Source organism: Papio anubis, chromosome 5 (genome assembly GCF_008728515.1).
Source record: "Papio anubis isolate 15944 chromosome 5, Panubis1.0, whole genome shotgun sequence".
In the NCBI taxonomy this organism is placed as follows: Eukaryota; Metazoa; Chordata; class Mammalia; order Primates; family Cercopithecidae; genus Papio; species Papio anubis.
Genome location: NC_044980.1, coordinates 13,252,851 through 13,278,132, shown reverse-complemented (window position 1 = coordinate 13,278,132; position 25,282 = coordinate 13,252,851). Strand labels below are relative to the sequence as shown.

At 38.9% G+C, this 25,282-nt stretch overlaps 1 protein-coding gene across 1 annotated transcript in view; it reads left to right on the top strand.

The window, feature by feature from the left end:
• The window catches only part of DNAH5 (dynein axonemal heavy chain 5), a 239,087-nt gene that overhangs the window by 1,070 nt on the left and 212,735 nt on the right, over positions 1 to 25,282 (top strand). Inside the window, exons 3-12 of the mRNA XM_031666810.1 lie at positions 2,329 to 2,413; positions 7,347 to 7,507; positions 8,459 to 8,680; positions 10,010 to 10,147; positions 11,272 to 11,448; positions 14,276 to 14,389; positions 15,089 to 15,196; positions 16,892 to 17,014; positions 17,579 to 17,794; positions 19,977 to 20,084. Coding sequence (XP_031522670.1) covers positions 2,329 to 2,413; positions 7,347 to 7,507; positions 8,459 to 8,680; positions 10,010 to 10,147; positions 11,272 to 11,448; positions 14,276 to 14,389; positions 15,089 to 15,196; positions 16,892 to 17,014; positions 17,579 to 17,794; positions 19,977 to 20,084 — 1,452 coding nt within the window. The remainder of the gene's footprint in view (positions 1 to 2,328; positions 2,414 to 7,346; positions 7,508 to 8,458; positions 8,681 to 10,009; positions 10,148 to 11,271; positions 11,449 to 14,275; positions 14,390 to 15,088; positions 15,197 to 16,891; positions 17,015 to 17,578; positions 17,795 to 19,976; positions 20,085 to 25,282) is intronic.

Below are 25,282 nucleotides of genomic sequence, written 5' to 3'. Positions count from 1 at the left end.
AGATTTTTTGAAGAAACTAATTAGACATTAGGAAAAAAAAAGAAATAAGGCAAGCCCTTTTTGTTGACAGGGTGTCACACTGTTGGGAATTCTTTTCAGTGGTAGGCTTGTAAATGTTAACAACTGACTTTGGGCAAGGATGGAGGAAGTAGGCAGGGAGGTACTGGTTTGAGCATCTGCAAATTTCTGTGGTGTAAATACTCCCACAATGGCTGGTTCCAAACTACTATCATCATGTTACGAAATGCTGAGGTGGAAAGAGTTGTGATCCATTGGATATCCTGGGCTAGTACGAGCCATCTGTGGCACACCGCTGGCTTCATTCCTTCTTGCTGGGCTGCTCTGGTGGGGTTAGTAGGAGTTGGGGAACAATTAAGAATGGATAACATGAAAATGGGTAAACTACAGGATGGATCAAGCAGGAGCTGAGGAAATGTGCTTCTCCTCTTTCTCCTCATAGCTGACACTTACTGAATGTTTACCATGTGTTGGTCTCTGTTCTCAATCCCTTTCATCTATGACTTCATTTCCATCTTCATAATACCAGAAGGTAGATAATATTATTCCCAGAATATGGAGGCATAAAAGCAGAGAGGGCCACTTGGGGAGATTGTTCCAGAGGTGAAATGCTTAACTCCACCCTGCTTCCCAATTTAGACATCTGGATTTGGGAATATGCAAGGGGAAGAAGCAGGCAAAAGTTCAGCTCTGTAGGGATCCCAGGATAAACTGCTATGTCAAGCTCACAACCCAGGAATCTCAGAACCTGGAGGTTTAAAGAAAGCATCTGGCTCAGGCTGTCAAGCACAGACGAGAGGGATAGGAGCTTCAATACTGGCTGTGATGGAACCATGCCCTTCACCACATTCTTGGCCTGGAATTGAATCTTGGGGAGTCCTTCCTCCTCTTCCCTGTGGCATCTTCAATCATGGTAGAAATTGAAGGGGATTTATTTTTCACACTTAATTGTTCAGGCTAGATTTTATCCTTTAAAAACATTATTTTAAGACGTAGTAAATACACATAACAAAATTCACCATCTTATCCATTTTAAGTGTACAGTTCATTAGTGTTAAGTACATTCACATTACTGTGCAACAGATCTTCAGAACGCCTTTTATCACAAAAACAAACTCTGTACCCATTAAACTACCATTCCACATTCCTCCTTCTCTCCAGCCGCTGACAATCCCCTCATTCTACTTTTTGTCTCTAGGAATTAGACTATTCCATAGATACCTCATGCAAATGGAGGCATGCAGTATTAGTCTTTTTGTGATTATCTTATTTCACTTAGTGTAAGATTTGCAAGGTTCATCCATGTTGTAATGTGTGCCAGGATTTCCCTCCTTGTTAAGGCTGGATTATATTCCCTTGTATATGTATACCATATTTTGTTTATCCCTTTATCTGTCACTTTCACCTTTTGTGGAAGCTATTGTGAATAATGCTACTATGAACATGGATATACGAATATCTCTTTGAGACCCCGCTTTCAATTCTTTGGGATGTATACCCAGAAGTGGAGTTCCTGAATCATGTGGCAATTCTATTTTTAGTTTTTCTAAGGTGCCTTCATCCTGTTTTCCACAATGGCTGCACCATTTACATTCCTACCAATAGTGCTCAAGCGTTCCAGTTTCTCCATGTCCTCACCAACACTTGCTATTTTCTGTTTTTTGGTGGTAGCCATCCTAATGCTTAATGGGTGTGTAGATTTTATCTTTTTATTTTCATATGAGTTCCAAACTGTGCCACTGACTATTTAAAAGAAGTGTTTCTATTGGTAGCAGACCCTTTGTTAGGCTTGTAGACTTAAGTGAGCCTCAGGGATGGGACTGTTAGTCCCAGTTTAGTGCCAGGTTGCTACTGGAAGGTGTGTTCATAGTCAGATACGTTCTCATGGCAGTTTTGGTGATTATTGCAATTTAATATTCATTATCTCTAGGGTGTTAGACTAAGTTTTGAAAGGTTTGTTTTTGCTTATCTGCAGTTGACTGAAGCACTCTTCTCTATTTAAACCTCCCTTCCACAGCTCAACACTTTAGGAAATTTGCAAATATGGGTGGACAATGCTTTTCAAATGTGCATAAGTAGCAAATATTTCTAAGATTCATGAAATTACTTTTTTGAGCAGAGTCTTTACTATGGTGAGACATTTATTCTTTTAACATAAATGCTTCCTTTTTTATAGGATACATTAGATGCTGTCCTGTTTGAATATGAAAGATAACAGTACATTTTCCTTTTTTATATTATTAATTCTGATTTAAGTGCAGTTTCTAATTTGGATTGAAAGTCATTATCTTACCTTTTTCTTTTTCCCAGATTGAAAGAATTGATCAACTTTTTGCTGTTGGAGGTCTCCGACACCTCATGTTTTATTATCAAGATGTGGAGGAAGCAGAAACAGGTATCTGAATTTGATGTGACATGACTCAGAAATGTGTCATTAGATTTATCTGAGAGTAGCTTGAAGAAGAAAGCCACTGTGAGAATGGACCTGTTTCACCTTGCGGGCATGAGGGAGGTGTGTGTGTGGGTCCATGTGGGAAACCATTAGTGTGTTGGGTGTGGCCCTGTGGAAAAAGTTCTGTTTCACCTCAAGGATGGAGACAGATTACAGTTGGTATTTAGCCTGGTTCTTCTAACTTTATTGGAGATGTTTTGTTTTCCTTCTCAGGCTGTACTTGCAATAAAGATAATAAAGTAGATTACGTTTGACTTCCTTTTCTTATATTCTAGTTCATTCTGTGTTTTATGGTCTGGAAATTATAATGAGCACCTGTTTTGCAGGTATATAGGCATTCTTTTTTTTTTTTTTTTTTTTGAGACGGAGTCTCGATCTGTTGCCTAGGCTGGAGTGCAGTGGCGTGATCTCGGCTCACTAAAAATTCCACCTATAAAGTTCACCCCATTCTCCTACCTCAGCCTCCCAAGTAGCTGGGACTACAGGCTACTAGGGATGTTTTGTATTTTTTTTGTATTTTTTAGTAGAGATGGAGTTTCACCGTGTTAGCCAGGATGGTCTCGATCTCCTGACCTCGTGATCCACCTGCCTTGGCCTCCCAAAGTGCTGGGATTATAGGCATTATTTCTTTTTAGCATAGGAATTGTTGCCAGTATGTGTAACACCCCTTTTTAGTTAGATATCACATTTTGTTTATTTTCTACTGACTGCTTTAAATAAGTAATATTGGATGACAGTTTTCATTGTTCTCATTTATGAAAAATTTGCAAATCTTTTTTTCTTTGTTGTTGTTATTTTGTTGTTTGTTTTGAGACAGAGTCTCACTCTGTCACCAGGCTGGAGTGCAGCGGTGCGATCTTGGCTCCCTGCAACCTCCACCTCCTGGGGTTCAAGCAGTTCTCCTGCCTCAGCCTCCCAAAGTACAGTCCCAGCCTGCAGCTGGGACTACAGGTGTGCGCCACCACGCCCACCTAATTTTTGTATTTTTAGTAGAGATGGGGTTTCAGCATGTTGGCTAGGATGGTCTCAATCTCTTGACCTCGTGATCTGCCCTCCTCAGCCTCCTAAAGTGCTGGGATCATAGGTGCAAGCCACCGTGCCTGGCCCAGATTTGCAAATCTTTCTATGGATTCAACTGGCATAGTCTAGTCTATTTTTAAGTGGATTAATGTAATTTTAAATGCCTACCTAGAAACATAAGTCAATATCTGATTAAATGTATTATTTGATATATTAAAATATTATATACATACTTTTTATGACCCATTTGATAAAAGGGAAAATAGTTATTGCTCTTGGCATATAGTAAGACTATACTTCTTTGTTTAAAAACTGAGGAAATTATGCATGCAAATTCGAACTGGCATTTTCTCAAAGCTGTCAGTTTGATATTTTAGAAAGCTTAGAAAACTTATTACATTTTGAGTGAAAAATCAAGAGATAGAAGTTTTGGTTTCTACACCAGATTGCAAAACATAAGCTCAAATGAAAGATCAAGTTTATCCATGAACGGAACACTGGATGAAACTGACCTTCTGTGTAAATTTTGCTTGGATCAAGAAGTGTTCATAGGATGTAAACATAAAAGCAAGTTTAACCTTTGAATCTTCTCACTGGTGATAGTTCTTCTTCTGAACTTGGATTAGAATGCAGGCAATCTCATGACTTTCCTGGACATTCTTAGATTACAAAAATGTCTATAGTCATTTCAAATTACAAACACAATGTCAACTCAAAAAGAAAAACTGTCCAGTTGATGGAAAGTGAAATATTCTTCCCTCCTCACCCTTGAGTCCCCCATTTCTCTGAAGGTTGAAGTTCTCAGTAGGAGAAGAGGGAGGACCATGTGCTCTTCTCCATACCTTCATCTTCCACCCCTTGTCCACATCAGCGTAACTAAAGGGCCTGACTGTGTGAGGCCAGAGGCAGGGCAGAGGTAAGAGGGAAGGGGGTCAGGAAAGTTTTTACTGGACTGGCACTGTCATGAGCTGCTGATCTTGCACTCTTACCTTGCTCTTGTGGGCACAGTGGTGGGTTCTCCTGAGGTGACAGGCTGTCCTGATGATGATAGCCTCTGAAATTTGGTAGTGTAAGTCTCGCTCACTCTGTCCCATCCTCCCTCAGGTGCTCCTTTTGAGTAGGATTTAAGGTGGCTTCAGTCTGGATCTTTTCAGCAGTGCCCCTACCTGGGTTCCTAGGTCCCTGCCCTCCATGGTCGTGCTGTTAGCTCCCAGTACAGTCCAGTTTCTCTCTATATGCCTTATTGAGCACTGTGCTTAGATTTCTTGGTCAGGTGTCATATCACAGTCATTTTGTTCCTAAACTCCAGGAGACATAAATCAAGCTCTTTAGGTGGTTGGGTTGAACACCTTGTTTCTTGACTGGAGTCACTGACTGCTGATTGTAACACTGAAAGTCCTGCATCCCAGGAAACCCCCCTGTCCTGGGCAAGCTGGGACAGTTGCAATCTCATTCTTGACCTGAGGTAAAAGTAGGAACACTTTATAACCTCACCCTTTGCATAGCATGATATGGTTTGGCTTCGTGTCCCCACCCAAATCTCGTCTTGAATAGTAACTCCCACAATTCCCACGTGTCATGCTAGGAAGCTTGTGGGAGGTGATTGAATTATGGGGGCAGGTCTTTCCTGTGCTGTTCTGGTGATAGTGAATATGTCTCATGAGATGTGATAGTTTGATAAGGGGAAACACATTTCGCTTGGGTCTTATCCTCTCTTTGCCTGCTGCCATTCATGTAAGATGTGACTTGCTCCTCCTTGCCTTCCACTATCACCACGAGGCTTCCCCAGCCACGTGGAACTGTAAGTCCAATTAAACCTCTTTCTTTTGTAAATTGTCCAGTCTCAGGTATGTCTCCATCAGCAGCATGAAAACGGACTAATACTTAGCATAACTGTCCTCACAAAATCCTTCCTTAGTCTACACGCTCTTGACCTTTTTGCATTCTGATGGGGGCCAGGGAGAAGATGTCTAATCAGTTCTAGGACAACCACTTTGAAATTTCTGCAGAATTTTCTTTTTCCTTTGAAACTCTGTTTTCTGATGTCTGTCATGCCTTGGTGCCTTGGTTGAAACTTGTTGCCTAACATCTTATTACTCATGAGACCCAGGTGGTATTAGCCAGGAGTGGGATGCAATTTTGAATGAGGGGGAGATTGATCTACTAGTTACCTTTAATGAGGGCTCACTGTCCAAGCCCATGTCAAGGTCTCTAGCCTAGCACCATGGGAGGATGATCCCTGAGGGAGGGTTACTCCAAGAGGTTCCAATCCCAGGATTTTAGGATTCAACTTCTGGTCCACTCCCCATCCCAAAGTCCACCATTAGCACCATCCTCCCACCCCAGTGATCCTGATTGAGCTACCAGTCCATTTGGAGATCTAAACACTTCTTAGACAGGTTAGAACATAAAGGAATAGCTCAGAGTATATTCTATGTACTAAAATATCTACTCAGTGAGCCACATGCTTGGATAATCAAAGATGACTGTTCAAATACTAATAATAATAAGGCTTACAGAGGCTAATATTCTTATATGCTTTTCTAAGGGCTTTATACAGTGTGTTGATTTTCACAACAATTTCAGATGCTAAGTTCTAGAAGTTCTAGTATCATTCTTTTTTTTGAGATAGAGTTTCACTCTTGTTGCTCAGGCTGGAGTACAATGGCATCATCTTGGCTCACCATAAGCTCCAGCTCCCGGGTTCAAGTGATTCTTCTGCCGCAGTCTCCTGAGTAGCTGCGATTACAGGCATGCACCACCACACTGGCTAATTTTGTATTTTTAGTAGACACGGGGTTTCTCCATGTTGATCAGGCTGGTCTCGAACTCCCGACCTTAGGTGATCCCCCCCGCCTCAGCCTCCCAAAGTGCTGGGATTACAAGCATGAGCCACCGCGCCTGGCCATATTGTTCTCATTTTTAAGATAAGAAGATGAGAAAACGGAGGCACAGAAAGATAAAGTAACTTGCCAAGTTCACACGGCTGGGAGCGCAGCCTGAGATTGAAGTTCTGAGAGTCTGACTCTAGAGCCCACGCTGTTAATCCTACCTCTACAAGACCCTGACTCCAGCAGTATTTGAAAGATAACCTAGTATGCTGACTATGACAGAGTAGGGACAGCATGGGGAAGTGGGGTCCCGAGTTTTGTAGTCAGAGCAGGTTTTTGACCTTGGCTCTGCCACCTATTGGCTGTTTGACTTGGAACATGTCACAGCTGCCTCAGAGTTGTTTTTGTTTTTGTTTTTGTTTTTGAGACTGAGTTTCGCTCTGTTGCCCAGGCTGAAGTGCAGTGGCGTGATCTCTGCCCACTGCAACCTCTGCCTCCTGGGTTCAAGTGATTCTCTTGCCTCAGCCTCCCAAGAAGCTGGGATTACTGGTGCCAATGACCACACCCAGCTAATTTTTGTATTTTTAGTAGAGACAGGGTTTCATCACATTGGACAGGCTGGTCTTGAACTCCTGACCTCAGGCGATCCGCCTGCCTCGGCCTCCCAAAGTGCTGGGATTATAGGTGTGAGCCACTGCACCCAGCTGGGTTGTGAGTTTTAATAATGTACACAGGGTACCTAGCAGAGGGTCTGGAACACAGTACATGCCAGTAGATACTTTGTCCTCCTTCCCTCTTTTCACTGCCCCCAAACAACAATTTTGAAGTGAACCTGTGATCTGGAATCAAACAGACTTTTTTAGATCTCTGTAGGGCTCATGCTAGAGATTGTTCAAGAGGTGGACCCACCTAAGGCACATGGACAAGTCAACAGTGGCAATATTTTAACGAGAAAGTTCATTCCAAAGGCAACCACATGGACTGTGAAAAGCATTTGTGAAACTAAAATTATTTTGCTTTTGTAGGACAACTTGGCTCTCTAGGAGGGGTAAATCTTGTTTCTGGAAAGATTAAAAAACCTAAGGTGTTCGTGACCGAGGGAAAAGATGTGGCTCTTACTGGGGTATGTGTATTCTTCATCAGGACTGACCCTTCCAAAGCCATCACCCCTGACAACATCCACCGGGTAAGGGGCAAGAGCCATTGTTTACTCTGAATTACCAAAAAACACACAACTTGCACACAAATATTCCTCCGGTGGAGACAATCATAGTATATTCACTACAGTATCTAAAACTACTTTCAGAGAAGTATTTTTTAAAATTTTAAAGCAAGAAATTAAGAGGACATTCCCTTTAAATCTTTTGAGTAAGAGGACTTAATATTCAATTTATTAACACAAGTTGATATAACCTTCTGGGTGTGTGTATAACAGTGAAGGCTTTCTTTTTCTAAAGAATTCCCCATGCATAATTTACTTAATGGCAAATTTTATACATTTAAGTTAAGATTTCTGAAAGTGGATATATAACTTTATTTTTTTTGTGCAAAATGAAGTGCATCTGTACAAGTTTTCCCCTTCCCTCTGATGGGTATACTATCTTCTTGGAGCAAATAAACTGATAAACATCTGGTATTCTATTTATTTCATGCTTTTATTTTGATGATTACAATTTAGAATAGTATAAAGCTTATTTCTTAACAAGGTTGTCAAACTAATTTTTTTTTTTTTTTTTTCTGAGACAAGGTCTTGCTCTGTCACCTGGGTTGGAGTGCAGTGGCACCATCTTGGCTCACTGCAGCCTCCGCCTCCTGGGTTCAAGCGATTCTCCTGCCTCAGCCTCCTGAGTAGCTGGGATTACAGGTGCACGCCACCAAGGCTGGATAATTTTTGTATTTTTAATAGAGATGGGGTTTCACCATATTGCCCAGGCTGGTCTTGAATGCCTGACCTCAAGTGATCCCCCCACCTCAACCTCCTAAAGTGCTGAGATTACAGGTGTGAGCCACCACACTCGTCACAAACTAATAATTTACTGGGTATTTGGTAAAGTGACAACATTTAAGAAATGACTTAGTAGCTGTGTTGCATTTGAGGATCATTTTTACAATAGAAGATCTCCTGCTTGTTTTCCAGGAGGTGAGTTTTAACATGTTAGATGCGGCAGATGGAGGCCTGCTCAACAGCGTGAGACGTTTGCTGTCCGACATCTTCATTCCTGCTCTCAGAGCCACGAGCCATGGCTGGGGCGAGCTCGAGGGCCTTCAGGACGCAGCTAACATTCGGCAGGAGTTCTTGAGCTCCCTGGAAGGCTTTGTGAACGTCCTATCGGGTGCACAGGAGAGTTTGAAGGAGAAGGTGAGTACGAATAAGCTGTTCCTTTAAAAATGATCAGGTGGTCAACAAGCACAGTACCTAAGTGTGTAATGCTTCTCTTGGATGGTCTTAATTCCTCTATGTTGCAGTTCTTCAAAAATTTTGGTAGGCAATTTTATTGCTCCTTCAAGACGTGGTGGTGATTAGATTTCAATTTCTACAGTTTGTAATGATCAACACATTCAGGGGTTCCATAAAAACGTTGGCAGTGATGTAGGGCTTTACCCTGTCAGTCAGATGAGTGACTCCAAAGGCAAGAGTCAGAAATGCTTGTGGCACTGCTGTGCATCCTAGAATGGAAGGAATTTGGAACCGAAGTGTCTGTGTGTGTGTGGTGGGCAGCAGATGGAGGTGGGAAGAGATCCTGAAGAAGCAGAAGAAGGAAAGAGGAACTGATATGTTTGGAGAGAGCAAGTTGGATCCTGTGGTTCAGTCAATGATCAAAAGGGCCTTTAAGAATAATTTTGGCAAATGTGAGATTTAGCTTCTGTATGATTTGTGCTGTTTATAATAAGTCTGTGTTTGTGATTACTTGGGGCAGAGGTTGATGGATGCATGCATGCGTGTGTGTGTGTGTGAGAGTGAGAGAGAGATAAAGATAGAGCGAGAGCGTGAGAGATTGAGAGAGAGAGAGAAAGAGAGAGAGAGAGAGAGAGAGAAGATAAGGGAATAAGAGAGACGACAGAGCCCAGATCAGGCATGTAGGGGCAGGTAGGGAAATGGATCCTATGGTCATGATGACAGTGTGACACTCTGCCCTCCTTTCCCGGGAATGCTGATCCTGCTGGGATTGGGGAAGGCGCATTATGCTTTCCAAAGGATGTAGAATGGGGGAGTTAAGCAAATTTTATCCAGACAGACACAGGATGACTCCAGCTAACACCCGAATTATATTTGTGATTAACTGTGTTGGAGGCCAGACCAAAATGCAGGTTGGACCAAATAAAATTGTTGACATTCTGTGGAAAAAAGCAGTGTTTTTTCTCATATGGGTCCACTTCATACTGCAATAAAAGTATTAACAAAATAGGATGGGTCCCCAGGTGGGAGGAGGCATTCTTTCTGAGTGGGAGAGGGCAGTGGGCTTTGGGTTGAATTGTGAGGGTGTGTAGGACCACAGGGAAGTGTTGGAAAGTTCCGTCAGTCTCACGGCAGCGTGGACAAAGGCACGTGGGAGTGGAGAGGAGGTATGTGCTACCCGATGGGCTTTCCAGAGCACTGTCAGAGTGCAGCAAAGTGGAAAACACAGGGCCCATGGTGTGTGTGTTTTACAAAAGCATCATCTTATTATTTAATTTTCATTCTAATTAGGTGAATCTTCAAAAGTGTGACACACTTGACCTGAAAAACCTAAAGGAACCTACGGACTACTTGACTCTAGCAAATAACCCTGAGACCTTGGCAAAAATAGAGGATTGTATGAAAGTATGGATCAAACAGACAGAACAGGTAATTTTGAGAAACCAAACATCCATTTCAGGTGCCACGTTACTTCACTAGACAGTGGAAGAAGGTGGATTCACATACGACGTTCCATTTGTTAAGAGTTTTACTGTAAATCCCTGAGGAGGTGAGAGGTCCAATGTGGTTTTCATTTACTGTCATGAATTAAGAAGAGGTAGTAAGAATTCTAAGAAATGAAAGAAAATGGCTGTATGTACTTACACCACTCGAAGGCTGCACTTTGCCACTTTCTTTTCTCAAGGTCTAGTTTACTTTGGAGAGAACCCCTGTAGAAGCATGAGGAGTTTTCTCATTTAGTATGTCCTCCAAAAGGGAGCTTGAGACTTAACGATAAAAAAAAAAATTCAGAAAAGTTCTCAATGAAGGAATGAAGGTGGACATTACATTAAAAAGTAAGCACAATTCAAATCCACTAGCCTGAACCATGCAGTTTAACAAGGCCATGTTCCTCCAAGGTTATAGAGTAAATGAATAGCCAAGAAAAATTCCTGAAGTCAAGGCCTTCAGAAGCTCATTACAGCTCATTAAATAGGTAGTTTTCCATTGCAGATTGGGTGACCGTAGTTAGCAACAGTATACTGTATATTTCAAAGTGTTAGGTTGGTGCAAAAGTAATTGTGGTTTTTGCCATTACTTTCAATGGCTAATTACTTTTGCACCAATCTAATACCTAGAATAGAGGACTTGAAATGTTACCCACATAGAAATGTTAAGTACGCAAGGTGATGATACCCCAAATACTCTGACCTGACCATGACACATTCTACACATATAACAAATACTCACATGTACCCCATAAATATGTAAAATAAGCATTAATAAAAGAAAAAAGTATGAATCAAAAATCTTAAAAAACCCCCCAAAATATAAGCTATTTTCATATGAGGAAAGCATAAGTGGTTTTCAGTTAAAACAGGTCAAAGAAATTTTCACTGAAGTTTTAAAAATGGATACATGCTAAGTTAGTAAAAGATTGTTATTGGAAGCATGGAATACGCATACATCATGATTCAGATAGGATAACTGATTTCCTTATTTTTTTTGCTTGCCTGTAAGTTTAGTATCTCCAGCCCCATGCAATGGCTCATGTTTTACCCGCACATTTGCAGGTTCTTGCTGAAAACAATCAGCTGCGGAAGGAAGCGGATGACGTTGGGCCACGAGCGGAGCTGGAGCACTGGAAAAAAAGACTCTCCAAGTTTAACTACCTTTTGGAACAACTGAAAAGCCCAGATGTGAAGGCTGTGCTGGCGGTGCTTGCGGCGGCCAAGTCAAAACTGCTGAAGGTCGTCAGCCATTTCATTTTGCCTCGTAAAAAGGGAATAAGAGTTCTCTATGCATATTTTCAAGTTATAGAGTGATTAGGAGCAAAGAATGTTATTATACCTTGAGGAAAAACATTTACAATTACATAATATTTCCCTCATATAACTTTGGAGGCTGTGGCAATAGTCTTTGAATTAAAGACATTTGTTAGCTGGTATACATGTATGTATATATGTTATTAGAGGGCATTGCATGTAATTAAGACAGAACATGATAGCATGTTTATATACATGTATCTATATATTATGATTTCAGACAAGCTAGAAATAAAAATAATGACAACTCACCCAATCCATATTTATTTTTTAGTCCTTGTATATTAGTTTTATATTGCAAAACAAACAACCCCCAAACTTAGCAGCTTAAAACAGCCAATAGTCCAGGTGCGGTGCCTCACACCTGTAATCCCAGCACTTTGGGAGGCTGAGGCAGGCAGTTCACAAGGTCAGGAGTTCGAGACCAGCCTGGCCAATATGGTGAAACCCCATCTCTACTAAAAGTACAAAAATTAGCTGGGCACAGTGGCGTGTGCCTGTAGTCCCAGCTACTTGGGAGGCTGAGGCAGAAGAATCGCTTGAATCCGGGAGGTGGAAGTTTGCAGTGAGCCGAGGTCGTGCCGCTGCACTCCAGCCTGGGTGACAGAGTGAGACTCTGTCTCAAAAAAACAAACAACAACAAAAAAACCAGCCAATATTCTAATCTCGGAGTCTATGGGCCAGGAATCTGGGTGCAGCTTAGCTGGGTGCCTCTGACTCTGGGTATCTCATGAGGCTGCAGCTGTGATGTGGGTTCATCTTAGGGCTCAACTCGTGGAAGATCTGCCTCCGGGTTCACTCATCTGGTTGTTGCTGCCTTCAGCGTCTTGCTGGCTGTTGGCTAGAGGCTTCCTTCAGTTCCTTCCCACATGGGCCTCTCTGTAGAACAGCTTAGAACATAGCAGCTGGTTTCCCTTAAAGGGAGCAAGTGAGGGAGGGCAAGAGAGCACCCAACCTAGAAGCCACGGTCTTTATGTGAATTAATTCTGGAAGTGACATCCTATCACTTTAGCCATATTCTCCTTATTAGAAGCAAGTCACTAGATTCAGTCCATGATCAAGGAGAAGGGATGAATACAAGAGCTTGAATACAGGGAGTTTGTGGTCATTGGGGACCATCATAGAGGCTGCCTAACTCACCTGGCATTGGTGCTGGAAAGACTATTTGTTAACTATTTGCATGGGTGTTATTAGCTATTTGCATGTTTTGATACATGCAAATAATCTAAATAATCAATAATAATTTGTTACAATAAACATGCTATAGATTTACTTTATTTTATTCCTCAATGAAATAGCAGAGGTAGGCCTTGCAATACAGTTCAGAAATACTATCGGTCGGACTTCCATGAAGTCAATGGAATGTATTGACGTGCTAAATAATTTCCTTTTACTTCTCTCACTTTTAGATTATCTTTCCATTTCTAAGTTCTTAGCTCATAGCACAGTACTGGCATATGGTTGGCAGATAATAAACAATTACTACATTTATGGATAAATGTATAGGGATATAGGAAGGGAGTTCAGGTTAGAATAGAGGAAAGATAGAAAATATGGTAGTGAGGTATCAAATGGGTCTGGTGCAGGGGAAAAGGTGTGAGTTTATCTCTTTTTTTTTTTTAATTTATTTATTATTATTATACTTTAAGTTGTAGGGTACATGTGCATAACATGCAGGTTTGTTACATATGTATACTTGTGCCATGTTAGTCTGCTGCACCCATCAACTCGTCATTTACATCAGGTATAACTCCCAATGCAATCCCTCCCCCCTCCCCCCTCCCCATGATAGGCCCCGGTGTGTGATGTTCCCCTTCCTGAGTCCAAGTGATCTCGTTGTTCAGTTCCCACCTATGAGTGAGAACATGCGGTGTTTGGTTTTCTGTTCTTGTGATAGTTTGCTAAGAATGATGGTTTCCAGCTGCATCCATGTCCCTACAAAGGACGCAAACTCATCCTTTTTTATGGCTGCATAGTATTCCATGGTGTATATGTGCCACATTTTCTTAATCCAATCTGTCACTGATGGACATTTGGGTTGATTCCAAGTCTTTGCTATTGTGAATAGTGCTGCAATAAACATACGTGTGCATGTGTCTTTATAGCAGCATAATTTATAATCCTTTGGGTATATCCCCAGTAATGGGATGGCTGGGTCATATGGTACATCTAGTTCTAGATCCTTGAGGAATCGCCATACTGTTTTCCATAATGGTTGAACTAGTTTACAATCCCACCAACAGTGTAAAAGTGTTCCTATTTCTCCACATCCTCTCCAGCACCTGCTGTTTCCTGACTTTTTAATGATCGCCATTCTAACTGGTGTGAGATGGTATCTCATTGTGGTTTTGATTTGCATTTCTCTGATGGCCAGTGATGATGAGCATTTTTTCATATGTCTGTTGGCTGTATGAATGTCCTCTTTTGAGAAATGTCTGTTCATATCCTTTGCCCACTTTTTGATGGGGTTGTTTGTTGAGTTTAAAGGGAGGTGCTGTCCTCTTGGTGCTCTAGGATAGTCATGGCACAGATTTTATATGAGAAGCCCTCGAAGATATGCTTTAAAAAGTTTAGTCAAAAATTTTAAATTGCTTTCCAGCATAGCAATATCTCTTGCCTCTCTGGATTCAGTTTTATGTGAGATGCACAGAAAGTCTGGCCTAATGGACTTGTGGTGACTGTTAGCAGCGGTTATGTTGGAAGTTCCTCTATGAATAATTGCATTAAAATTGGTTTTCCGTATTGTGCTTAGACTTGGCGGGAGGTGGATATTCGAATCACTGATGCAACTAATGAAGCGAAGGACAATGTGAAATACTTGTATACACTTGAAAAATGTTGTGACCCTTTGTACAGCAGTGATCCGGTGAGTTAAGGATTTCTACTCTTTCAGTCTATAGATAACTCTTTTTGCACTAGCTGAACTGAATATTGAATTTTGGTTCATCGATATTACAGTTCATTGGAAAGGTCTTAGAAACTTTATTTTCAAGAAAATTATATATATATATATATATATATGTATATACACATACACACAGATACCTATATTTCTATATCTATTTCTCTAAACAGTCTATCTCCTATCTGTTGAAGATGTATATGAGATGTTATATTTTAAAACATTTATTGCATGTTACATTTTCCATTAAATATTGCAAAGGGCATTCTGAACTATATATCTCAAAGAACTGTAGGAAAAATCATTAGCTGGTGATTTTTCTTTTAATCTTTTAGCTTTAGGAAGTGCCTGCTTTTACTTATTACAACATTAACTGTTATTAACAGTTCATCCTTAATAATAGTTAACAGGTAACTCGCTGTTGCTTGTCATTAACAGCAGGTCAATGTTTCTTCCATTGAAATAAAATTTGATTAACCATATATGACTAATATAATAAAATTCATATTAAATATATTATTTTCATGTAAAGCATTAGATAGTATTTTAAAATCTTTAATAGAAATCTCTTAAACTTTATTTTAATTAGATGGAATGGTTAGTCTATTAGAATTTTGCTGAATTTGATGATTTTTTTCTGAAAACTTTGATGGTATCTTTTAGCTATCCATGATGGATGCTATTCCTACACTTATAAATGCAATTAAAATGATCTATAATATCTCTCATTACTATAACACTTCTGAGAAGATCACATCTCTGTTTGTAAAGGTAAGTGCATGATGTAGAGTTCATGTTCATTTATATTTCTTTACCAATGATCAATTTTTTGATAATTAAAAATTACCATCTTGGCTCAGTTCAATATGCATGTATCTTAAAATTTTAAAAAGGCTTAGACTATCAATAGAGATAGAATTCAATTTATGTCAGAGGTTGATTCTAGCAAATCATAAAGCATTATTTCCCAAAGTAATTATTATGATACATATTTTATTATTTATATAATACAAATGAAAAAAGATTTCTTTCCCTATGTGGTTTAGCACATCATGTATTCCTACTGGGTAAATTTTAATTAAGAAAAGCTATATTTAACTGACTATCTCTTGTTTCATATTTCATATGCCACTGTTCCAAATTTATTTGATGCCACAGTTGTTTACTTGGTGTTATTAGAACAGTAATCATGGTAATAAAAGCCACTTGCAATGTTCTAGGAATCTATAAAGCAATTATAATGATTCTGCCAAAAAACATAACGATGCTTAAACCTTATGTCCTAACTCGTAAGTGTTTATGGTAAGCACTGTTGCTATTCTCATTCTGAATAGTCTCTAAGAAGTAAATGACTTTTTCATTATCAAAGCAAAAATCTTAAATGTTGTATTAAAATAGAAGAGTTTTTGACTCATGAAGATTTGTGTTCTGAATACTAACGCAGTAGGAAGCACACTTCTTCCTGGGAGTAAAGACATCCAGCCTTAAGAGCTCAATGGGAAACTTTTTCCTCCTCTCATATAGGTAGTTCAGGTAGACAGGAGGAATGACTGCAAAATTCCCTCCCAACTTCCTTATACTTTAAAATTATATGTTAGGGTTGCGGGAGTATTCCCTGAGTAAATGACGCCCAAAAGTAAATTTGTGTTATTAATTTAGATTTTATACATATTATTTGCAAAACATGATTTAGCATAAAATAATGAAACCACCATTTAATTATGGAAAACCTTTCATTATGGAAATGTTGAATTAGGTACAAAAGGAGAGAGAATTGTATACTATAATGCCATGTACATATCACCTAGATTCAGCAGATATCCACGCATGGCTGATCTTGTTTCACCTATACCCCCACCCCTTGCACTGTAAATCCTGGGCATCATATCATTCCATGGATACAGCATAGTCATTTTAATTTTCCTTGTGCTTTATGCAAAAAATTAATATATTTCTGAGGATTTTTGTAAAGTTTGGAGAGATGAATAAAATGTTAGTGGTTTTGTACATTAGCTTTCCTTCTCTCTGTGGCCTTCTCCTTTTGACATTTCCATTGCTGATCTTGGTCACATGAAAAGATCAGGATTGGCAGTATTTTACATGGTGCTAGTAAACTGTGAGTTAGATATTCAGAGCAGGTTACCTAAGGAGATTTGTGGAAACTCATCAGTTTTTAGGGAAGGAAATGAAGCATTCCGTGGTTGGTTAAGACATTCATCCTGCATAAACAAGGTGGCCCAAATTGTTGATTTTCCATGGTACTTCCAACTCTGCGATTTCACAAATGATTTTGACAATATCAAAGGGTTATTGGTTGATTGCATCTGTGATGGAAAAAGAAATAAACCCAACCTCAAGTTAGAAGATGGTGAACTCTGAGAAGTGGAAGAGTTAGGGACCTTCTAGTTCAGTTTACAATCCATGGCTGTTTTATGTGCTTAACATCATTTTATTGGAAAATCCCAGGTGACAAATCAGATTATATCTGCATGTAAAGCCTATATTACCAATAATGGAACCGCTTCCATCTGGACCCAGCCACAGGATGTTGTTGTAGAAAAAATACTATCTGCGATTAAACTGAAACAGGTAATGGTTAGTTTAGTATTTAGAGGTTCTATTATTTTTGTCTTATTTTTGCTGAGACCATCTTAAATCATTTTGTAATTATTACATCTTTGGTTGCTAAAAAGAACAGTGATTCTTAACTATTAAGAAAATGGAATGTTAATATACCTTCCCAGGAAATTTATTCACTTTTTTTTTTACCCTTCTTGGTAGCCTACTATGTCCTGATACCACAGTAAGTACTAGAGATACAAAGACAACTAATATGAGGTAGTTTTCCTTAAGCGTCTTAAAGATGAATGGAGAGAGAGTCACAGAAGGATGCTATTACCAAAACCGTGGGACCAAGATGGGAAGGCCACACCTTTGAGTTGCATCATGAGTAACCCAATTAGAATCTGGAATTGCTAGATTAGAGGAGGTGAAAAGATGATTTCCAGGCTGATGAGTGAGTACATGCAAAGGCATGAAACTATGAAAAGGCTTATAATTCCATCCTAATTTTTCTGTTGCCTTCACTTAAAAAAATAAAATTTCTTGTTCCCTTTGTTGTATATTTTTGTATATTTTTCTTTTGATTTTAAGGAATACCAGCACTGCTTTCACAAGACAAAACAAAAGCTTAAACAAAATCCAAATGCAAAACAATTTGATTTTAGTGAGATGTATATTTTTGGAAAATTTGAAACTTTTCACCGACGCCTTGGCAAGATAATAGACATCTTTACAACCCTCAAGACGTATTCAGTCCTGCAAGATTCCACAATCGAAGGGCTGGAAGACATGGTCACTAAATACCAGGTATTGTACTTTCAAGCTATATTTTCTACCATAATCCACAACTAAACTTCAATATTTTACGCAAATAACAGTGTTTAGAATGATTCAAATCATCCATCTGTAATGTAAAATATAAATAATCTCATGGCCTTTTAACCATAAAGAAATTAGATTTATTTGAGAATTGTGTAATGGTGCTAATATGTTCTTTTCAGGTGTGTGGTTATAAGAATGACTTTCCAATAGTCTAAAATTAATCACCATTAAAAAAGCATTTTCATTAGTAGCACAAGAAAAATGTTTAAATGTAACTTATTATTTTATTTATTCATGCAAGAAATATTTAATGAAGACTATACTGTGTCAGGCATTAGTCGACACCAGGTACTGTGTGGCACTCAGTTATCTCTGCATTTAAGCATTTTATTTGGACCCATATTAAAAAATATAAAGGACATGATTTTATTCTAGATCTGACTTCCCTAATTATTTTGATTTTTAACTGCTTTATCTTGTCATGGTATCTGTGTGACTAATTTTAGTTTTGAAAGTGGGCATAGTGACCTAATAACATTTTGAAGATGTTAGAAAAGCAATTTACAAACAATTTGCTTTAAATTCTTAATATGGACATAGTCAATTTTTTTCTTTTTTTGGGGATGCTGACACTAAATCTTAAAGTTTTTTGGTACTTGAATTTGAAAAGGATCATATAATTAACCAGTATACACTAATTTTTGTACTCTAACAGTTTAGACCAATATAAGGAATCTTTTTTATTTCCTGAGTATACCAAGTTTTGGGAGAGAAAAAGAAAAGATTTTTATATAGCAGGAAACATTTTAAGTTTACTGACAGATAGTAGATGTGCAATAAATATCTGTCAAGACAATAATTAAGTAGATCGAGTTTGAATAATTGCTGTAAAGGTCACGATTAATCATTTCCTTTATTTAACTTAATAATCTTAAGTGACCATTAAATCCCATCATAGAGTGGGATTTTCTCAAGTCCCCAAATCTTTAAAATTACTACATCAAAATGTAGTAGCTTTTCTATACTTCTTTTAGAAAGCTACATGTGTATGTGTGTGTGTATATATATATATACGCATACACACACACATACTTTTGATTCATTTGATATTAAGGAACATCAGCACTGTAAATCCTAGACATTGTGTCATTCCATGCATGTATATATTGTGTGTGTATGTATATTTTATATAACATTCCATGCATATGCATGTTATATAAAAAAGTATATGTATATATACACACACACACAATTTCTAAATAGAACTAATTTTGTAGTTATGCAACATGAAAGAGTAGGTTGTTTTATCTAGTAAACTTGATTCAAGAAGTTATGCTGTTTATACACTTTTGTCTATTGAGAGATTTGATGTTTAAATGGAAGTGACTTTGAAGAGGAGATTGTAGAAGAAGGAGGCCCAATATTCTTCATAAAAATTATATGCTTCTGTCAACAATGTGGGCACCTGAGTTTGAGAATGGCTTAGTACCTGGTTAAGAAGAATCACAGAGCATTATAGCTCATTATTCAAAGCAAACAAAGCTTCTGATAATAGTATTTTCAAGGAGACGAACTTCCTAGTTTGTGCTTTCCTAGTCACAGGCTGCAGCTTTGCAGGGCAGTAGGCAGCAATTAATTTTAGAGAGGTTTTAAGTGGTGGATTCGGTTTGACATTTTTAAGACGTTTGGGGCTTGGAAGATAGTAACTCATCTGTAGATATAACATAATTTATTTTCTTCCTATGTTGTTTGTGTTCTGTGAAAGCCTTATTTATTTTCTGAGAAGATTTAAACTATTCAACACAAAATATTTTGGTAAATTCTACTCTGGGCTTTAAAAATTTATTTCAGATATGATTAACAATACAATTTTAGTGAAAAAAACCTTTCCCAATTTTCAGATGTGACTTTTATTTTATTTTATATTTTCAAAAATACATAAAACTTCATGAAAATGCTGTCCAAGTGATTTCTTTGAATGCAGTATGGCAACCTTATACTGCCTATAAAATAATAAGCATGAAACAATGTGAGTAAAAAAATGAAGCTTCCTTTAAACTTATTTTTTTTTGGCAATTATTGTATAGGCTCTACATTTAAGGGTCATATTTAGTTAGGTAATTTAAGAATATTGAAATACTATCTAATTTATCTCATAATATTTCAGGGCATTGTGGCAACCATAAAGAAAAAGGAATACAATTTCTTAGACCAGCGGAAAATGGATTTTGACCAAGATTATGAAGAGTTTTGCAAGCAGACTAATGACCTTCATGTAGGTTGTATAATACAATTCCTGTTGACAGTCGTGTGTTTATTTTTTCCTTTCTGTATAATGCTGTTAATCATTACCCATTCAGAAGGCAGAGGTGTCTTCATCATGGAGGTGACCGATAGCAACCTCAGCCTGTGTTTCATGATTTCAGATTAATAATTGAAGGCTGTTTTTCATGGATTAAAGGGTCATAAATATAGCTTTGGCTAATGATGTGTATGAGACTTCTACATGTCTTCCATTGAAGTTCTTAGAAAGTTAACTTTCATCTTCTGTTGAACATTGCGGGATGATTAGAATATAGATGCTTATTTCCATTTGTCACTGTGTAGCAATGATTATGACCAGAGGTAGCTCAGGCAAATGGTCAGCAATGTCTGGCAGATTCCAAGGCCTGGTTGCCACTGGCCTCAGTAACGGTGGCGCCAGGACCAGCTCAGCATCTGGACCCTGCTTGGTCGTTCAACCCCTTTCTCTCTTCCTTCTTTCACTGCTCACTGCAGACCAGCCGTCTTGCCTTGCAGCTCACATGAGCAGTTTATGGCATCAGCAGCTTCTGAGGCTGTTTCACAGGACCAGGCCAGCTCCAGATTCCCGAGGAAGGGGTTAGGCTGGCCAGTTCTGGTGAGGTGCCTAGTACTGGGCCTCTCAATTGTGAGATCCTGTGGTGGACACAGGCAGGATGGGATCCGCTGGGTCATTGGGAATGTTTATTATCAGGAAAGGGGAGTCAGAGAGGGTAAGATGGGAAGACACACAACAGGTATCTACCATAATGAATATGCAGACATTTTCTCATCCCAGTGAGGTGCAAATGTCTATCTTTCTAACTATAAGAGGAAAATAGCCACTCTATTTCTTCTTTCCCAGGGTTTCTTATTTGCATTAAATGTGTGCACTTCAGAGTAAAAGGAGACACCTTGGGAGGAGTGAGTTCAGTGTTAGAATGACTCGTAACAAAGCTAGCTAATTCTATGTGCCAGGTACTGTTCTAAGCACTTTGTATGTGTTAATTCATTTAATAATCATACCAATCCTGTCAAGTAGGTGCTCTTGTTACTCTCATTTTGCAGAGGGGGAAACTGGCAAACTTCACTGTGACGTGTAGTGGTTTGCCCAACACAGGCATAAGAAGGGGTGGAGTTGGGGTGAAATCCAGGCAATCTGGCTTTAGAATTCAACTTTTTTAACCATTGTGGCATGCAGCAGTCTTCATTTGATGGGAAGGAAGAGAGCCTATAATAATTTAAGCAGTGAATTCTTTTGGGGGCAGATTCAGACATAAGGATAGTGGATCTTGGTCTCTTTTTGATGGAGATTGATGAATAATGGCAGATTCTGATATTCACCTGTGTTTCCCCAGCAGTGTCTGACCACGTGGTACTTCTGTAGCATAGATGGTGAGCACCTCAAATGCAGGGATCATGTTTTATTCCCATATGTAAATAAGAAGATGTAGATTTATTGCAATGAAACAAGCATTTGCTATACAGCAATTATGTATTACACTTCTATGCTGTAGGTTATGAATATAGAAATAAATCAAGTAGATATGCCTTCGCAGCTCATAGTCAGAAAGGAGGCAGATGGTGAAATGATTAAAATATAAGCACATACATAAGAACAGAGTAATGAATTTAGCATTTAAAAAAGGGCAAATGGGGCTAAAGTGACTAGTTATGAAAGAATGCTACTCTGATACTATATGAAAAAGTGAGGATTCAAAAATAAAGAGACATAGCTCAAGGCCTACAAAAATGTATTGGGAGATTAGGCCTGTGAAACATTACATAGGATTTGATAATGTGAAACTAGGAAAAGATAATCTGATACTTCTGCTTGGCTGGGGTTAGGAAAGCCTTCAGAGAGGAGGAGGCTGTGGTTGATGCTAGAAAGATGTTTTTGTGGTTATATTTTCCATGGTTTCAACTACCCAGGGTCAGCTGTGGTCTGAAAATAGGTGAGTATAGCACAATAAGATATTTTGAGAGAGAGGCCACATTCACATAACTTTTATTATAGTATATTGTTAAAAATTGTGCTATTTTATTATTAGTTATTGTTGCTCATCTCTTACTCTGCCTATTTTGTAAATTAAACATCACTATGTTTGTATGTATGTACAGGCAAAAACATAGTATATATAGGGTTTGGTTTCAGTCACCCACTGGGGGTTTTGGAACATATTCCTGAAGATAAGAGGGGACTACTGTATTAGTCCCCATTCTACTCAGCCTTCTTAAAAGAAATTCAACACTGTTATCCATCTTGTCTTCCACCTCAGAAATTGTTCACTTCTGTCTTTGGTTTGCCAATGAGTTTTTCTTTGACTTATACTTCTTTATTCCTTTGTCCGTTCTCTTTCTCTTAACTAATTGTTCTGCAGTGTCTCTTTAAATACTCACCCATTCATGAATTCAGCCCTCACCTTTATAAAACTGGGGCAAAAATACCTTCCCACGACTCTGGATGGAGTAAAGGCGGTGATGCATCCTGGGGTCTTGGAGAGACTCAGCAACAGTGGCATCTCGAGTGTAAGACTTCATGAGTGATTTGGATCAGGGTGGTGTCCAGGGCTCCCCTGTCAAAGGGATCACAGCCTGGAATCCTCTCCAGATTTAGGGTTCGTGCTGGTACTAACAGGTCAAAGAGGGCAGCATGTTGGAACCAAGTGGGCTATTGGAAGTCTAGAAGCATGCTGATCCCAGCAGATGGAGAAGGCACTACTTAGTAAAGGATGGGTGTTGAGGTGGCAAACTGAGTTAAAAGAAAACTTAGTGGGAGCTGAGACCCCTACTAATGGGAAGACAAATATGAAGATTCCACAACCCAGATCCCACAAACTGTAAGGATGGACCAAGGCTCAGAACAAGAAAATTAAGTCTAGGTCTTACGTGTTGACAAAGAGTTCAGCCCAGGCCTTTGTGAAACCATAGGGTAGAAAGGCAAGGAAAAACCAGAAAAACTGTTAGGGCTCAGTAGAGATTTACTGTTTTCTGAAGGAGAGGGAGGCAGTGGAAGGGTTATAAATGCTCTAGTTTTCATAATTTATAAATAGAGTTTTTTTATGTAGTGAAAAAATGTAGATGTTTATTTAGGTAGGCTAACTGTGCTGTTTTTTAATGCAAGAACATTTTTTCATCCTAGGATGTGGACTTAGCAGAAGAAATAATGTCACTTAAAAAATACATATACTTCCAGTAGAAGTAGCTGAAACTATTGAGGGCAAGGAAGTATTGTAATAGGCTTCCAGATCATTCTGTTTTGGAGCTTTGCTGTATCAGGCAGGAGATTTGCAGCTTACCCATTCCCCACCCTGCCAATAGCTCCGTCTCCTCCACAGGTAGTGTCTCCTGCGGTGGTCTGGATATTGCCAGCTGGTTGTCTTACTGTATTACTTCTGACCTAACATTACTGAAATCAAACCCCTTTAGGTACTAATTCTTATTGCATATCAAACTAGTCTCCTCATTTTAATACTACTTCAATTAATGTCTCTTCAAGTTTGCAAGGACTTAATTAAAACTTCTGACTGGTAAGTTGAAAAAAAGTTGTTCACTTTGTCTTGAAGCATGAAATATAAAATAAGGAAATAATTTTTCTGTTTTATTTAACTAAATTTAGATTTTAATTATAGCTCTGCACTAAAGCTTAGGATACACAAAGAATAAATTGTGCTTAGTTTTTTGGTGCAATTTTTTTGCGGGAGAGGGTCACAGTTACATGATAGTGTAAGATGTGTGACGTTCTCAGAAGAATCCCTAACGACCACCCATACAGGCATGCTCCACCACACCCGGCTAATTTTTTGTATTTTTAGTAGAGATGGGGTTTCACCATGTTGGCCAGACAGGTCTCAAACTCCTGACCTCAAGTGATCCACCTGCCTTGGCCTCCCAGAGTGCTGGAATTACTGTCGTGAGCCACCATGCCTGGCCTCATTCTGCTAGATTCTGATCTGACAGATGCTTTCGGTGTGAAATTGCATTCACCCCACTGCTCTTGCTTAATTTTGCCAAAGGTTAGTCTGTATTATTATTTTCCCCAAAGAGCAGCTTTGGAGATGTTAATCTTGTCTCTTGTTTCTTTGTTTTTAATTTTATTACATTTTGCTTTAAAACGTTTTTTTCTTCTTTCTTTGGATTTACTATTTTTACCTTTCTTCCACTGGCAGCGTAGCTCATTAATTTCAATTTCTTTTCTTTTTCTCTTTAAAATAGGTGCATGAAAGGCTATATCTTTTCCACAAAGTGTCACTATTGCTGTTTCTTTTTTTTTTTTAATTTATTTATTATTATTATACTTTAAGTTGTAGGGTACATGTGCATAACGTGCAGGTTTGTTACATATGTATACTTGTGCCATGTTAGTGTGCTGCACCCATCAACTCGTCATTTACATCAGGTATAACTCCCAATGCAATCCCTCCCCCCTCCCCCCTCCCCATGATAGGCCCCGGTGTGTGATGTTCCCCTTCCTGAGTCCAAGTGATCTCATTGTTCAGTTCCCACCTATGAGTGAGAACATGCGGTGTTTGGTTTTCAGTTCTTGTGATAGTTTGCTAAGAATGATGGTTTCCAGCTGCATCCATGTCCCTACAAAGGACACAAACTCATCCTTTTTGATGGCTGCATAGTATTCCATGGTGTATATGTGCCACATTTTCTTAATCCAATCTGTCACTGATGGACATTTGGGTTGATTCCAAGTCTTTGCTATTGTGAATAGTGCTGCAATAAACATACGTGTGCATGTGTCTTTATAGCAGCATAATTTATAATCCTTTGGGTATATCCCCAGTAATGGGATGGCTGGGTCATATGGTACATCTAGTTCTAGATCCTTGAGGAATCGCCATACTGTTTTCCATAATGGTTGAACTAGTTTACAATCCCACCAACAGTGTAAAAGTGTTCCTATTTCTCCACATCCTCTCCAGCACCTGTTGTTTCCTGACTTTTTAATGATCGCCATTCTAACTGGTGTGAGATGGTATCTCATTGTGGTTTTGATTTGCATTTCTCTGATGGCCAGTGATGATGAGCATTTTTTCATGTGTTTGTTGGCTGTATGAATGTCTTCTTTTGAGAAATGTCTATTCATATCCTTTGCCCACTTTTTGATGGGGTTGTTTGTTTTTTTCTTGTAAATTTGTTTGAGTTCTTTGTAGGTTCTGGATATTAGCCCTTTGTCAGATG